Raw genomic sequence first — 17,345 nt, forward strand, 5'->3', positions numbered from 1 at the left:
TGTATTATGTTGGATTAAAACAAAGTGTTGTAGAGTTTTTCACAGGGAATTTGGCTTTGACACTGGACTATACCAAGGAATAAACAGCTGTGTATAACACAACCTAGCGTTGTAGTTCTAGAGTTGAGGATCAACGGGATAATTCTTTTTGGCAATGTAGAAGTTGTGTGTTTTGTCCTGTGTTTTAAGTGGAGATCCTAAATGTAGGACAAATAACAATTTGTTGCAATTTAGTAGGAGATGTATAAGATCTGTGTGACAACCAACTGTGGTGGATTAGCCTTGGCAAACAGCCGAACTCCCACCCAGCCACTTGCTTACTTCTCCCCTCAGGGGGAGAAAATAGAAAGAATAGCAACAAGAAAGCTTGTAGGTTGAGATAAATATAGGAAGGTTGATTACAAATTACTGTCATGGACAAAGCAGACTCAGGGAAAATTAACTTATAAAACTGTAATTACTAATCTGGGTGGTGGGAAACATTAAAACAACACCTTTCCTCCCTTCATTCTGAGGCCCAGACTCACCCCTTCAGTCGCGTCTCCAGTGGATGTGATTGGTACATGGTGGTTCCAGTGGCTCCTCTCCATTGCTCTGTCCTCCTCACACTTTTTGTCTGCTCCAGTATGGGTCTTGCACAGACCACAGAAGAATCTGTTCCAGTGTGGATGACCTCCTCTTCTTCCCCATCTTCTGACCTCGGTGCTCCCTCTGCTGCTTCTCTTTTTGTTGCCTCCTTCCCTCTCCATGGCATTGTTTGCCCTTTCTTACACAGGCTTTCCCCAAGGTGCCTCTATCTTATCTGTGGGACTCAGCTGTGCCCCACGGTCGGTGCATTGGAGCTGACTGTGTCCTTCACAAGGCAGCCCTGACCTCTTCTTATAGAGGTTGGCCTGCAGAACCCCACCCTCACCTGGGCACCTGCACCTGGTACACTAGCACAGTTAATTGCCAAAAAATCTTCTTACGCAGGCTTCCCTTGGCAATTGTGTCAGTAGCTGGAGCAGTAGAAATGAGCCACTGAAAAAAGCTCCCATTTGCTGGAAATATTTTAAATGGACAACATTGGACTCCAACTGAGATGAGGATAGGAGTGTGAAACACCAAATGCTGACTGAGGGCTGCGGATAGAGCCCGTAGACTGTAAAATTGAGACCAGGTAGCTCTGGGGCACGCAACTTACTCTTGGATACACAGTGCAAAAATGTTCTTAATGGGCTTGATCTAGTCTTGATTTTCACAGCTGCTGGAAATTTACTTTTTTCTGTTGACCTCAGCAGGATTTTAGCATCTCAGATAAAGGTACAGGTTTTTGAGAAGAAGCGGTTAGAAATGCTGATCTATCTGCACAAAAAACCTGCTGAGCAACAAGGGGAAGGCTGACCCAACTCCATGGGATGAAAGACTCTTGAACCGCAACACAGAGCTGCGCAATTGCAGCTGTGCTAACTTCATGCTGTAGCATGGTTCATGCACTGGCTCAGCTGGTTTAGCAATTGCTGATATCAGCAAACCATAGTTTGGGATAGGGGAGAGGCAGAAAAAAGTCTCACAATTTTAACTCAGTTCATTTGTGGTCATTTTCCCAACTGTCTGGACTATGGACTAGTCACTGGAGATTGCAACCTTGTCTGTATTGGTTGTGTGGTTGTATTTATTAACCATTTATTAACCATTTTGATGAACATATATGATTTTGGTACAAAGTCCTACCTTGAATGACTGCAGTAAGCTTTTTGTAAGTCAGAGTATAATCCACAGTGTGCACAGAAGACTAGCCAAGTATCGCAAAAAGCTTATTAGGAATAAATACAATGCCAAATGGTTAATTTTTCCTCCCTAATTGTAGGAAATGCTGCATCTTTATATTCAGAAAATCTGTAAATACTTAACTAGGAGAGAAAACTTACATTTGTAAAGTCTCGTCCTTTGTTTTTGGATTCACAGGAAAATATATCACAGCCATTGGAATTAGGTTCATACTCTTTATTTTCTAAAATGGATAACAATCAGCATATGATTTTGCAGTATTTCAGGTTGCTTGGAGTAAATACACACAATTCAAGTAATTTTTTAGAGGTTTCCAGGTGAATCTAAGGAGTAAAATATTTACCACTTTGAGAGTGGACCTGTTTCACCTGTTCTTTGAGCCAGTGACTGAGATTAGAAAACAACAATAAATGACTGATTTTATATCACTTATTCAATGGTATTATTTTTTTATGTTTCCAAAGCTTTCAGATATCTAACTGAAACATTATGGAAATGTGATCTGGAACACATCCTTGTCACTTTTCAACTCAAATAGGAAGAAAGGATTAAAGCCGACTATAAAGAAAAAAATTATTTTGCCAAAAGAAGCTGAAAAAAGTAATGGCTTATACCATATGCAAATTTTGTGCTGATTTTTGGAATTAGAGTCTTGAATTAGCTGATTTTCAGAAAGTTATAATCTCATTTTAAGGTAACTTTCACTGTAAAACCCAGGGCAATAGCATCCTTAATAACACATTTAAAATCAGGAATTAGGAAGGAAAAAAGTAACTGGAAATAAAAAAAGGCCCACTGAAGGAAAATTAAATATTACCATTTTACCAAGAAACGTTCTCTGTTGGCAGCTCTATATCCAGATCAGATTCCACAAGGTGACAATGGAGGCATTCACTGTGAACACTTTTATTACCTGCAATGTGCTCCTATATGGGAAGAACTACTCCTAGGGCAGGAACTTCTCCTACCTCTTTCCAGAAACCACTGCATAGACTGCCTGTTGCAATGACAGTTTTTGCAGCACAGGACCTGTGCAATATGAGAGTGCATTAAGACCAAGGGACCCACTTTGTGTAAGGTCGTGACACAGCAGTGTTAACAGCAAAGCTTTCTGAATTGCAGCAACCTGTCAAAGCCTTAGTTGTTTAGAAGTCATGTGATTAAATTATTTGATTAAGGTAAGAATGGATTGGTAGGGAGAGAAAATGGGGGGAGGGGCTGATGTTATCTTGAACCATGTTAAAAATTAAAAAAAACAGTATATAGTCACTGTTGTGGTTAAACCCTACAAATATCCAAGATGTACAAAGAGCATCGTGCTGCCTCACCAGATAACTACATAAGTAAGATCACTGCTGTACATTTCACAGATTAAATGCAAAAAATATACTAAGGAAATACAAACAAATAGATGCTTGCAAACACACGTGATTATTTACATTGCCAGACATACAGACAATTGAGACGCCAATTTTCAGCCATGTGCCTTCACATGGACCAAACACCACCCCAACTCTTTAAGGTGCAGAATCCATTATTTCTACAGAAATGCACAAAAGAAGGTTAAGGACTGGCATATCTGCTTCTAGTTCTCATCTCTAAGTTATCAACAGTAGTGTGCTGTGAGAAAGTCCTTTCACTTCATCTAGTAAAATCAGCTACGCAGAATATTTTATATGCTCCTGTTTGTTGGGTTTTTTTTTTTGTTTGGTGTTTTTCTTTTTGTTTTGTTTTGATTTTGTTGGGATTTTTGTATGTTTTGTTCACTGATCTGAGATTGCATTAAATTGGCATGTTTGCATATTGGACATTTTGGTTGCTTTAGTTTCATGAGTGGCATATCACATCATAGTTTTTTAAATAATGTATGCTAATAGCAAATGGTTGGCTGCTATATTTTCCATTAACATGGTCTTTGCTGCAAGTCAATCTGATTTACGCACAGAAGAAAAGCAGAAGGACTGAAATTATTTCATTTGTTTCTTAGAAACTTCATATTGGTATGAAACCAGTTTTCCTCAGCTTTGCCATATTGTTTCACTTTGTTTGCTCTCTTTGGGCTTTAGAAAATGAGAAAGTTGTATTTCACCAACAGACAGGGCAAACAGACCATGGTTTTACTGCTTCAGGTTAAAAAGAAATATCCATTATTAACATGACTTGCAGAGTCAACTTAATGATAGTATATGGAGCTGCTCTGAGTAAGTGTAAGCTTCAGGCTGCGCTGGTCAATGAGACATAAAAATAGCACCAGTCACAGAGAACATTTTCATAACTTAGTGAGGTTTTTTCCTGTCAGCATTTTGATTGAACATTAAGAAAAGTTATTTAGGATTGCAGATAGTTTTGCAATCTTGCTGATTTTAGAGCTTCATTCAACTTTCACATCCTAGGTAAGATTAAATGGAAAACAGACTCACTTTAATGATGAGCAGGTAGGTAAAGAGAAACAAGATGAGTAAAAGAGGCAGGAAAACACATACACTCTCACAAACACAATCGGGTGAATGCTTTGTTAGCATTACAGCCTTTCCATGATAAATGGGGCACTTTTACATTTCTACCTTTGTCAAGCACAGTTCATTACTACTTCTTTCACCTCTGCCTCATGGAAACTTTTTCTAAGTACATGTATCCAAATGGATCACATTCTTGCAATGATAAGTACCACTGTAACTACTGTGGACCTCAGCAGAAAAGATAAAGTGCAGACTGTGAGTGATCACAGGACTTAGGCTCTCTACTGCCCTGGTTTTCTTGTCTTTCTCTTGGAGGTCTTTGAGTGAGTCTTTTCTTCCTTGTTTGAAGGAGGACTAGTGGGAAATTGCAGTCCAAATCCATTAGGTCCATTTAGGAAGACACATTGAAAGTAGCGGACAGGAGCTAGGAAACAAGGAAGACATGATTAATGTTTATGGCTTCCAAACAGAGGCCATGAGCTTATTCCATGTTCTTTCAGAAAACATCTGTACAATTTCATTCACCTTAAGTGAGTTGTAACAGCAGAAATCTCTAGTGCGCTCATAAGCCAAGTCCCACATATCAACAAGATTTTACCTAAAAGGCTCATTTAGAAATTTTGCAGCACAAGATGAGAAATTATTGACAATTTTACATTTAAATCCATTATTCCTCTCAGTGTTATAGTCTTACTTCTCCCAGAATATTTGCATTTTGAGATAGCTAAATGTAAGCCTCCAAAACTCACACATATGTTTTCTGATTTTATATATCACAGCCACTTTCAGATATATTGAGGAGTTCCAGAAGGACTCACATCTAATAATGATAATGAAATATTTTATTAGGCTTCAAATTAATTATGTTTATTCTGAACAGAAGTATGATAAATGACAATATCTCTTTCTTAATCTTTCACAGTCAGGGAGGTTTTTGTCCCTTTATGTTCTCCACGGTTTGTATTGACTGCCAAGACTCAGTAAATTGTAGAACACTGAGTGGTGTATCAAAGTCATATTAATCTCACACAGGTTTAAGGAAATGTGAGGAATATTGTAAGAACACTCTCCTGTTGCTTTCAATTCTTCATCATGAAGAAGGAAACCAGCCTACTGAGATTCCTTTGGATGTCAACATGACCACCTGATGTACCAGCCATGCCCCCCAGTACTGTTTCATGTGCCACCTCCCTTATGGTGAACTCTGCTGCATCACTTGGATTATTGATAAAGAACTTGCGTAGAACTAATATTGACTCTTGGTATATGCTGCTTGTTAGTGGCCTCCAACTAGACTTCCTGACACTGATCACCACCCTCTGGGCCTATCAGTTTTCCCAGTTTTCAATCCACCCCACTGTCTGCTCATACACTCCATATTTCATCAGCTTATGAGGATCCTATGGGAGACAGTGCTAAAAGCCTTACAGATTGATGTCAAGGTACTCAATGTACAGTACTCTCCCGTTGTCTACCATGCCAATTATTTCATCACAGGTTTTTGCTTTTATCATAGGTTATGACTTCCCCTTTGAGGATGACCAGAGTATATATCCCTGGTTCCTTTTCTTGCCATTTTTGATAACAAGCAACATTTGTTTTCTGCTGATCCTCAGGCACCTCCCAATTGCCACGATTGTTCAAAGATCATTAATTTTGCTTTGAGGATCCAGTTTAACATTTAAAGTTCTAGAATGCAAATTACATCCTATTTGTTGTTAATATCTCTCTTTAAGTCTACTGAATGGAACAGATAGCGCATAAAAGGCAACTGGCTGACACAAGTCCCAGTGTCAAAGGAAACAGAAACAACCCCAGAGCTCTAAGATTGTTGGAGTATTTGAATAGTGATTACAGATATTGTTCCATTCCCAGATATTCACTTAAGGTGATGATGCCTGCAGAATTGACTTTGCTAAGAACCAAGAAGACAGGCACACTGAAGTCCAAATACATCCTAGAATTAGATCTAACTTTCGATGCATGCACATCTATCATATCTCTCCTACAGGTACTGTTACGGTGTCATTCACAAGTCATGTACTATCTCAAATAGATTATCCTGGCAAAGGCAGCAAAGAGTTAAATACATTTGTATATGACATAAATAATCAATTTATGTGAATCTGTATAGAATATTAAAATCAATAGCTTCATTCAGGTTTGAATACTGCTTCACAGGTGGTTATAGGTTTTTGCCTTATGATGGCTTATGCTGGTTAACAGTATTTATTTACTGTCTGGACCAGAAGGATTCACACTCAGACATTTACATTTCCAAAGCATGAGAAAGCAGAGACTGATGAAGTAGCAATAAGATATCTCTTGGCTGAGAGAAAGATTAAGACATTGCTGGGAAACAGAAGAGTTTTAAATATGAATAGATCACCAGAGGAACCTTCCATACAATTGGAATAAACGGGTCCTCTACCATATGTCCCCTTCTGTCAGAAAGATTTTTAGAGAACCCCACTTACCAGGATACAGACTATTAAACATCTGTCAGCTAATTAAATGAACCCTGTGATGGAAAAGACACTATAAAAGCTACGTGCTAAGTAAGCACTCACTTTTTCATTTTCATCCTGGATATTTATGCCTTAATCAGTCCTTATATCTTAAGCAGTCTATTTTGGAATTTTTTCTGTGCTGATTTAGCTGAAGTGGTTCTTCAGGAATACTGATAAATATGAGGGAACTGCATCAATACAATGGAAAACCTTGAAAGTCAAGGTGCTGGGACAGTGGAAAAGAATTTGGTTTCCAATGAATTGATCCACAATTTCCAAAGGATGATACGCTCTAGCTCCACTTAAGCAGCATTTTTGGTTTGAGAGTTGTAATTCAGGGACTAAATATGAAAAAGAGTTTTCATTTCCTCCTTTAGCTGTGTGTGGTCTAGTAAGGAAAATATTTAAACGCCAAGAATGTGCAAGGACATTGCAATTATTTTCATGAAAGCTTCTTGTGATTTAATATAATTACATATCATTTTAAATAAGACTGCTTAGGTGTACCTTTCTACCATTCAAAGTACCAACCCACCATTCAAGCGTTTACTCAAGCAATCAATGGGAATTTTGTGTGAGGAATCATGGTGATCCAAACAAACAGACAAGTAATATTTTTTCACCATAGTCTTTTTAAAATTAATCTTATAAGGAAAGGGCACTGAAAGTTCAGAGGGTAATAACATTTACTAATCCTAAAGAATGTAAAGGTGTTCCTGTTTATGTGCTACAACACTTAATATCCCATTTATACAAGGCTAAAGAAACCCAAGCTGTTTTTAAGGTAGTCACCAAATGAAATATTCATTTAAAAACAATAGCTTGTAGCTATAACTGTTTGATTATTAGAGAAAAATTACAGAGAACCTGTATGGAAATAATTTTTATTACTAGTGTTTTCTACTTTGAATCAAATTTCTTTACTTAGAGACTGTCCTAATAGAAATAAAAAATTCAACAGGGCAATTCAGGCAATCATAGCATTAGAAAGAAATAATTACTAAGCAATTATAAGTAAGAGGAAAGTATTAACAGTTGCACTCCTTTCTGATTGCTTCTTAGGAATTCACATACTGTGTGTTGGTTTGATAACTAAATCTAAAACACTTGAGAACAAAGAAAAGTTGTTCCAATGATGGGAGAGCTTAACTTTTTTTCACTTACCGAAGGGTAAGGAGAAGCACGTATTTTCCCCTTTGCTCTTCTTCTTTCCCCATGAAAAAAATTGGGCTCTTTCCCTTAATGTTTCAGTAAAACTACAATATGATAAAGTAACCAGAGAAAGCACGGGGACAGATGGGGAAGGGAAATGGTGTGGAATCCTTGTTAAATATCACAAATTTCTGCTTTCACACTTTCAAACACAAGCATATAAGCTTTTATGCTTAGTGGTAAGGTGTAACTGTTATTTAATGAAATCCCATTTCTCTAAACAGCAAAACTGAGATGATAAGGGCCTATGCAAGAAACTAAATATTGTTTTCTTTGATTCATAATATGGCCCATTTTAGATACTGGCTATTCAAAACAACACACTTTACTTCAAAAATTCAATTTTTCTTCCTTCCAGGCATCTGTCAGATAATAAGTTGTTTAATAAAAAAAGCTTCTAAAGTTGTTTGAGTAGCATAGTTAATAGTAACAACATTGTCATTACAGCCATGAGAACTCAGATCATCCATTCTTCTTAATGGCTCTTTTTCAATCATAATGGGATTCCAAGCCTGGAGAAGGTAAAATACCTTAGAAGAATAAATATACTTCCTCTTACAAATAGTGCTCAACAGTGGGCAAAAAAGAGCTGGAATATTAGTCACTTCTTATGAGTGTTTGTGGTTCCAACTCACTCAGGAAAATTGCAAATTACAGAAGAGAAACCAGCTTTTATCGGTGTTTCAGTTAGTGGGACAAAAATACTATTAGTACAAAGTCAGTAGTACATGTCTTTACATTTTATTGGTATAAAAAATGTTGTAAATGAATGTTGTAAATGTATGAAATAAATATTACAGGAAGGTCACTGTTGTCATAGTTAATGTCACTAGAGGGAAAAAACCACCACAGTAAAAACATATATAAGAAACCAAGACCAGAACTGGTTAAAACCTGTCAGGATTTATTACTTATCAAACTCAGAGCCCTTTATGAAACATAACAACAAGGCTCAATGAATGAGATCTTTATTCTAACAAAACCAATTTCTACAACAAAAGGTAAGATCTTTTATTTCTACCTTTTAGCTTGAGTGTGATAGATGATTCCTAACAATTACTTAATAGAGCAAAATATTCTGTATTTTGCTAACTGGCTCTTGCATTGTCTAGTAAGAAGGCTTAGTAGATAAATAAGTTGTATGTTTAGAGAACAGTGTTATATTCTATTCTGTGACCACTGCACACAAGCCACATAACATTCATAAATGTATGAATATCTCCAAATGTGATGTTTCTTCAAACTTAATTAAAAAAATTCTTTTTGTTAGACTGTACAACCACACTAGACACAACAGTATAACACAGATGTGGCAATACAGCCACTTCCAACAAAGCACAGCAATGATCAGGGTCACAATCATTTTTCTAGAGTTGAGCTTTCAAAAGAGTTTGGTATTGGCATCATTTGTTTTGTCAGTGTAACACAGGAGCAAATGAATGAATCATTCAAGGAATGATATTTAAGAAGGATTAAAAATTAATGCAGGATGGATCCAAAATCTATTTAAATCTGCTTGATTTTGTCACAGTTTACAGTGGTAATTAAATCAGAATACAGTGGTGTTAGATGGGCAGCAATATAGAAATGGATTTTATTGTTATTGCTCAATAAACATCAGCATTTTGACAGGATGCACTGTGCTGATCTGACCTCAGGCATGTTGACATGACATGGTGTCTGTCGACTCATTCCTGTGGCCAGCATGTTTGACTAATGCAATTACACCATATTGCAGTAAAATAATTGTTTCTAATGAACTGTCAGTCACTAAAAGATTAGTTTAAACTTTACATACAAGCATATATGTGCACACAAAAAAACCCACATAAAACCAAAGAAGAAGGTAAAAACTATCAATGATCTTATTATGTTAACAAGAATGGATACCTAATAACTGGAAGTTAATAATGTACTTTTTCAGCTGTGAAGGCGTGGGATAGAAAGAGAAGGGGAGGAGAAGGGAAGAGAAGATGCAGGAGGGAAGAGGAGATGAACAGTGAATGATGAAGCAGTTAAGCAACTAATGAAAGCGAAGCTGGTGTTTGAATTATACAAATGCTTTCTTGATTTCTGTTGCCAATCTAACTGAAATCTTTATTAAATGAAGGATTTTTTTTTTTGATGCCTGTATCATTATGTGTACACATTTATCACCCTCAGGGAGAACATTTCTGCTGGGAGTAGCAGCACTTCTATATGACAATAAAAACTGAGGAAAGAGACAGTACTTGAACTATGCTACCCTAATTCTCCCTACTTAACATTAGACACTAGAGGTATTACTACCTTTGGGATTTGACTCTAATCACAAGATGTAATACTAGGAGGCAATTCAGAGTTTGAAGGGAATGATTAACCCATTGGAGAAATTCCATTGACCATGGAATTTGTGCAAATATGCCCATATTTAACTGCTTATGATCAGGAGGACCAGATCTGTGCCTATGTGCTGCTTACAATGAAAGATGAAGATAAATTGAAAAGTCTTCCTCACTCTGAATTTGCACAGTTCTAGGAACAAAGCACAAAGAAGCTGAGCTGTAGGAGTTCAACAGATTGGCTTCTGTAAAATATTTTGAAGGATCTGATATCAGTTCTGGTTTCAATAATTAAGAATTGAATCATATTATTATGGTATGTCCACTAGATTTGACTCCAACAGCAGGATGCCTGTTCTTCATCTGATAAATATATATAATGATGATATCTATGTTGACAAAAATGTAAGACAGTTACTCTGTCCTCTAAACAATGTCCTCATTAGAGGAGAAGGAATATGACATTAGAAAAATTACTTTCCTAAAGTTCAAGAAGGATTTGAAGAAATGGCCATTTATTTGAAACCAAGATAAATAAACTCTGACACAGAAAATTGTTGAGAATTATGCTTTGCATAGAACCTTGGTTCTTTGGATACATAATGGAAATATGTAATATGTACTTTTTCTGTCTTACAGTGAGATTTAAGGATATACCAGTCAAACTAAAGGGCAAATCTAACTTAACAATGAGAAGCATTAAGACACTGATACTGTTATTTCATTTGTGGCAAAACCATTCAGAGACTTATACTGAGTTGGGTTTTTTCTTCAATTTTTTTTTCATTTGACTTGGCACAGTTTTAGTATATATTTCTAAATGCTTGGAGCCATTTAGTTTAATTTTAGCAAAATGTTTTGACCCAGTTAAAAGGAAGGGAATGAAATCATTGTCCAACAGGCATAAATAATGTTACTAATTGGATTCATTTTGCAAAGTTAGGCAAATCAGATTTGAATTATTGTATCTAGATCAGCATGCTAAATAATTTTTAGGCTTAACATGAGAATTAATCAACTTTGTATTACATTCCCTGTTGTGAACTTTTGCTTATCTACCAACCCATTTTTTTGCCAAAGATCCTTCTTTATTTCTGGTATTTCTCTCCGAATTCTGAGTTTCCCCTTAGCGTATTCCCTAGTAGAGTATTTCTCATTCCCTTTTGATGTAAACAACCATTCCAAGATCAGGATGCATATTATAAGGCATAATAGGAGAGATCTAAGATTTAGAGTGGATTTCAAACACTTCTTTGGACAATATTTGGGTTAAATGACAAGCAACTACATTTGAAGTCATGTTCACAAACCAGCTCTCTAAATACAACAGGAAGTATGTCTCCATTATGGACTACAAAGCTCTTCAGATATTAAACATAGTGTTGTACATGTGCACGAACAACAAGAGCTATCTAGATACATTTCTAGATGTGCCTGATAATACAATAATTAGCCTAGAATTATTTCTAAATTTTATATAGCAACAACTTTGAAGTATTTTGTGTAAAGAGGTTTTTGAAGCAGAAGCAGACGTTTATAGCAAATACATAAATCTTGTCTATTAGCCTCTAGTACCAATGACTCTTGTGTTAATGGGTCTGAAACTGTGCTAATTCAAGAGGAACAGGCAGCTGATGTTCCACTGATATTATTCTGTAACTCAGTAGCCTTAGTGCCTTTCTGGGAAGTGAAAGATATAAACTTGAGTCCCTCCAGGTGATGCGTGCTCTGAGAGTGTCAGCTAAATCCCTCGGAGAGTACACAATGACTAAACAGATATAAAGAACATATGACTGTCATCATTATTTTAAAAACAAAGTAATTACAGCTACATTTTCTCAAGAGCCTGATGTTGCTGACGGGTTAGTTTAACTCCAAGTATGTCTATTAGACAGAGATTGTTAATCACGTTTCTGGATCTTAATGAAGTTTTTGTAGGAACTGGGTGCTAGACCAGCGCTATTCCCTATTTCAAAAACAGTGCTGTAAGGGTCAAAAAATTCTGTGTTTGCATGGGAAGGTGCCCTATGGCAGCTTAAGCTTTACGGAATCTCTTTGAAGGACTATTTGGGATATTAAAATCTTCTAAAATAATACTTTGTATTTGACTTTATATTTTTAACAGAAGCTTTCTCTGTCGATTGGCAAGGAGAATCTCTGCTCATTAATCTTCAGGATTTGTGTCCTGATTATGGATTTTAAATGGGATTCTGCCAGTGGGGGGGTCTGTAAAGCATATTCACAGTTATGGCACAGATAAAAATTGCATAATAATAAGAAAATTTCTCAGTAATGTCCAGACTGAGCTAGTAAAATTTAAGTACTGTTAAAGTGTAGCTAATATTTAGATGCTACATAAAAATTTAACAGGATCAACCCTTCTTTTGTTACTGTGTTGGTAACTGTGAAAACTTATCATCATTTACTGGGGAGTTGGACTTAGTAAGTGGAGTCCAAATATGACTCATAAAAATGAAAAGATAATTGAGAATCAGTCACAGAAATTCCTAATTGTATACAAATCTCTACAACCATGAGAGTGGTGAGACACTGGAACATGTTGCCTAGGGAAGTTGTGGATGCCCATCCCTGGAAGTGTTCAAGACCAGGTTGGATGGGGCCTTGGGTAACCTGATCTAGTGGGATGTCCCTGCCAATGGCAGGGGAATTGGAACTAGATGGTCTTTAAGGTCCCTTCCAACCCTAACTATTCTATGATTCTATGATTTTCCAACGCTGCTTAATGATAATTTTAGTTTTCCCAGATGGACAACTTCTTTGACTAGACGGTAAGTATAGAATTTCTCATATCCAAAAAAATTTTAAACCTCTAATAATGTATGAGGGTAAATGCACAAATTAGGTAAGTTTATTTAAGAAACATCTGTTTACATGGAAGGTAGTGTAACCAGTTTGATTTCTCTTAACTTTGAGAAAAATCCACACATTTCTCTAATTTAACAAAGAAATTTATATAGAGTTAGTACCAATCTCATTATATCTCAGTTTTTGTGCTCTTCCATCACAGTCGCTCTTTATTTCTGCAGCATTTGCACATCTCTGGGCTTAGATAACAGCACAATAGAAACATCAACTTCTTTTACTAAATGTATGACAAATGCAACACGCTGTTTCCTTAGTTTTCAGCTGTGAGGACAGTTACAAGCTAAATACAATAAATGTAATCAAGTTTTGATCAATTTAGATTTTCATACTCTGGTATAAGCCTTGAAACAAACTCAGTCTTACATAAAAGTGTGGAGTTGTTCATATAAAAGCTACAGTATAGAGTCTTCACCACTGAGCCCAATGTGTGCACCCCTTGAATTTTACTACAAGAGTCAAAAATCCTGTTTCTGTGTGCTTGCAAATACATTTATTATAAGATAAAAGAATAAAAATGGAGTTCCAGGAATCCCATTATTTTTGTGTGGGGGTATGTTTCAATCTGGGTACAGATAGGTGTCAGTTTTGACATTTAGGACAGGAGAAAGAAGGAGAAGGAATTCTAAGAAATTGTTTGGAACTCTACAGGGGAGTGAAATTTACTACCTACTGCAGATATCACCATTGTTTATGAAAGGTACATTAATGCTTAAAATTCTATTTAAATGTGGAACATTTTAAAATTTAAGATATATACTTTTTTTTAAATTGCCTATTTTTCTTTATCTGATTGCTTTATAATATCAGGGAAAGGCTGAAAGACTGATCAAAATCTAAGAACATATGACTATTCATATGACTATATGAAAGCTGGAAGAAGATTTACTATTTAAAATTTCAGATTACCTCAGAATGTATAAATCTCTTTTTCCTTTGATTTATCAGCAAAAAGTATTAGTATTCAGGGCACTGAGGAAAATGCATTGGCTTCATCTGCAAATAGAACAGGCAGAAGCTACCTCGTTCCAGCTCAAGTGTACATGACCTAGGATTTGGTCTCAATTTTTAAATTCTTGTTTTGAGCGTATACCGAAGAACAGCATTCATAAAGAAAAATCACTTTCATATTTTTCTGGAAGCCTTTCATCTATTGTCTGAAAACTAATTTATTCTTTTCAGTGGACAAAGGATTCTTTGTAAATGCTTACATGGTAAGTTGTGTTTGCAAAACCAGTTATGAAGTGCTCTTTGCAGAAAGCTGCTTTTGATCTGGGAAACATGTAGCTGACAATAATTGCACAATGATTATGTACAATTAAATTAACCAATCTATAACAACAATAAGTAGAAATGAAAGCCACAGCAACACAGTTTTTGAATGATGTAAACTTTGCAGGAGTAAGTCCATTGGCAGACAGCTTTTAGTACTTTCCTTATTTACAATGAATTTGGAATTTTCCTCTTCTCTCCTGGCAAAATTTTTGGTTTAATTTACTGGTTATCTATTATGATTAGCACCCTATGATCTATATGAATACTATATTAATAAAATAGTAATAACTTTTTTCTAGCATAGATTCTGATTTCTGTGTCTCTGTATCTATCAGTTAACAACAGAATCATTAAGAGGAATTAAAGTCTATATCTCACTCTATAACTCTGTATTCCTGATTAAAAAAAATAGACTTAAAGAAAAAGCCAATCCATTCTTACATGTAAATGTAGCTGCCCTTATACAACATCGTGAGCCATTTGTGCAAGTATTTTCATGAAAATATGTATATAAAACATAGATGCTTGATCTTTGCATTTAATTTGCATTTTCTCTTCATTGATGTCAGATTATTCTGTACTTGTTTTATACTTAGCTACATTTTTTATTATTATTCAAATAATGTAAGTTTATACATATGGATAAAGAGATATTTCAAAGTATGTAGATTCATAAAACTACACATATATTACACATTTAATATCATGTAGGACTCTAAAGAATTCCACTTATAGAAAAGCAGGTAAAAATGACCCATATACATTCTTTTCCCAGTAGTTTAAGGCAAAAATGTTGCATTAGGAGGATTTAGTATTTAGTTTGTAGTCGTATGTAAACTAGTTACATCTCACAGGTGAGATTAAAGACTGCAATCCTTGTCTGTCATAGAATCGTAGTATAACCAGGTTGGAAGAGACCCACCGGATCATCGAGTCCAATCATTCCTATCAAACACTAAACCATATCCCTCAGCACCTCCTCCACCCATGCCTTAAACACCTCCAGGAAAGGTGAATCAACCACCTCCCTGGGCAGCCTGTTCCAGTGCCCAATGACCCTTTCCGTGAAGAATTTTTTCCTAATGTCCAGCCTAAATCTCCCCTGGCAGAGCTTGAGGCCATTTCATCTTGTCCTGTCCCCTGTCACTTGGGAGAAGAGGCCATCATCCTCCTCTCTACAACCTCCTTTCAGGTAGTTATAGAGAGCAATGAGGTCATGACTCAGTGCAGTTCCACTGAAGTCATAGAGATTCACTTATGCCAGTCAAGGTTCAGAAATTTTTTTTTTATTTTTATAGTAAACTTGGAAAAACAAAGTAACCTAAAACACAACTCAGGGAGATTTTGTCGTAAGATGCCTTACTTCTGTTTATCTTACTGGCTTGTACTGCTTTGTTTTGTTTTGCAGAAGGGTTGAGGTGGAGGGCACATTCTGATGGGAGACAATATTAACGTGAGAGAAAATAAATCGAACATGCTTCTCCTTATGTGCTTTATAAAGTAATTTGCTGAATATGTTTAAAAGTTTAGGAAGGTGGTGAAGCAATAGTGTTTGAGCAAATCATCTAGACAGGAAAAATATTTATGGGCTTGATTTACCTGCCTTGCCTCACGTCTTGTTCCCTAGACTTAAATAAGAGATGTGAAAACATTGCAAGTGTGATCTCCTTTACAAAAAATAACAAACCCAAACCTCAACCCCCAGAAAGGAACATTTTGAAAGAAAAAGGAAGTTCCTTTACAATAAAGAAAAAAATCAGGTACCTGATGTCAGGTTATGACGTCGTGGATCTTCTTTCACTGGTGGGACTCCTCAAGAACAAAACATTAATAAAAATTAATCTTCAGTTTCAGTTCAAAATATTTAAATAAATTTCAGTAAGAAACATGCTAGTCTCTTGGAATCAACTCTCAGAAAGAAATCACTATAAAACAGGTTTGGTTTTCAGATGACTTTCCTAATAAATTATTTGAACATAGAAATTTTATGTCTAGTAAAACCACAGAATTAAATGGCTTCTAGCTACTGGTTGGCAAACTTACACTGGTACAACTAACTATTATCCTTTGAGGTTCCAGCACTTCAACAAACAATGCCCCTCTACAAGTCACTTGATATAGAGGTGACATTTATGTCTTTGACCACTGACTTCATAAATTAGTGTAACATTACTATTAATTACCCTCAGATGTATAGCACAAACCATTTCTCTGTCTGCCTGTTACTGTAGGGAAACAATGAAGGCAGTGCCACAGCCAATAAATGAGTGAGAATACAGGTGACCATGAAGTCCTGTTACCAATATAGTTATTCTACATTATCTAAAGCATCAAGTTATGGAGATGAACTGTGCACCGCCGCCTCACTAAGGAGCATATTGACAGACTAAGTGTGGACTATTAATCCACTTATCTGTGGATGCAGTGCTGGAGGACCCTGCATACAGACCAATGGTGAACCTGTCAGGGAGGGTAACAGCTAGGGTATAGCCACAATTGTCTTGGATGTGTGGGTGTAATTCTTGATATTCACATGCAAAGGAGCCATCAGACATTCAAGTACTGGGGATTTATGCACAATTTCATCATTTTGTCTTATTTGCACATATTGAGAAAGACTAACAAAGCTCCTCATTCTAATTCAATGAAAACAACTTATATTTGCATTTTTATTGCTGTTTGCAGAGATTTTCATCCCTTAATTACCTTTGCTTTTTTCATCTTTAACATGTTTCTTCACAATTTTTTTTTCTAGAAAGGAAAAAGTAACACAGTTCAGTGTTGGTCAATTGACTGTATTCTGAATGCATCATTACCTAGAGTTTTTAAGTAAAATTCTTTGAAAACCAGCAAAGATCTTCTAGGGGTTGTCAAATAAAAATATATGCAAAATTATAATCTCATGCATTTTTTTT

General features: G+C 36.0%; 1 protein-coding gene across 14 annotated transcripts in view; it reads right to left on the reverse strand.

Annotated features, from left to right (window-relative positions):
- Window positions 1-1,724: 1,724 nt before the first annotated feature.
- TRDN (triadin) overlaps window positions 1,725-17,345 on the reverse strand; it is a 217,455-nt gene continuing 201,834 nt past the window's right edge. For 8 of the 14 annotated variants that reach the window (XM_069851797.1, XM_069851795.1, XM_069851790.1 and 5 more), the window contains 3 exons: window positions 17,137-17,181; window positions 16,195-16,242; window positions 1,726-4,653 (listed from right to left, as the gene is read on the reverse strand). In XM_069851797.1, coding sequence (XP_069707898.1) covers window positions 4,511-4,653; window positions 16,195-16,242; window positions 17,137-17,181 — 236 coding nt within the window. In that variant the 3' untranslated portion in view covers window positions 1,726-4,510. Of the gene's footprint in view, window positions 4,654-16,194; window positions 16,243-17,136; window positions 17,182-17,345 lie in introns of all 14 variants that reach the window. The other 6 variants (XM_069851798.1, XM_069851792.1, XM_069851787.1 and 3 more) reach the window with 2 other exon arrangements.

Source organism: Phaenicophaeus curvirostris, chromosome 2, assembly GCF_032191515.1.
Source record: "Phaenicophaeus curvirostris isolate KB17595 chromosome 2, BPBGC_Pcur_1.0, whole genome shotgun sequence".
In the NCBI taxonomy this organism is placed as follows: Eukaryota; Metazoa; Chordata; class Aves; order Cuculiformes; family Cuculidae; genus Phaenicophaeus; species Phaenicophaeus curvirostris.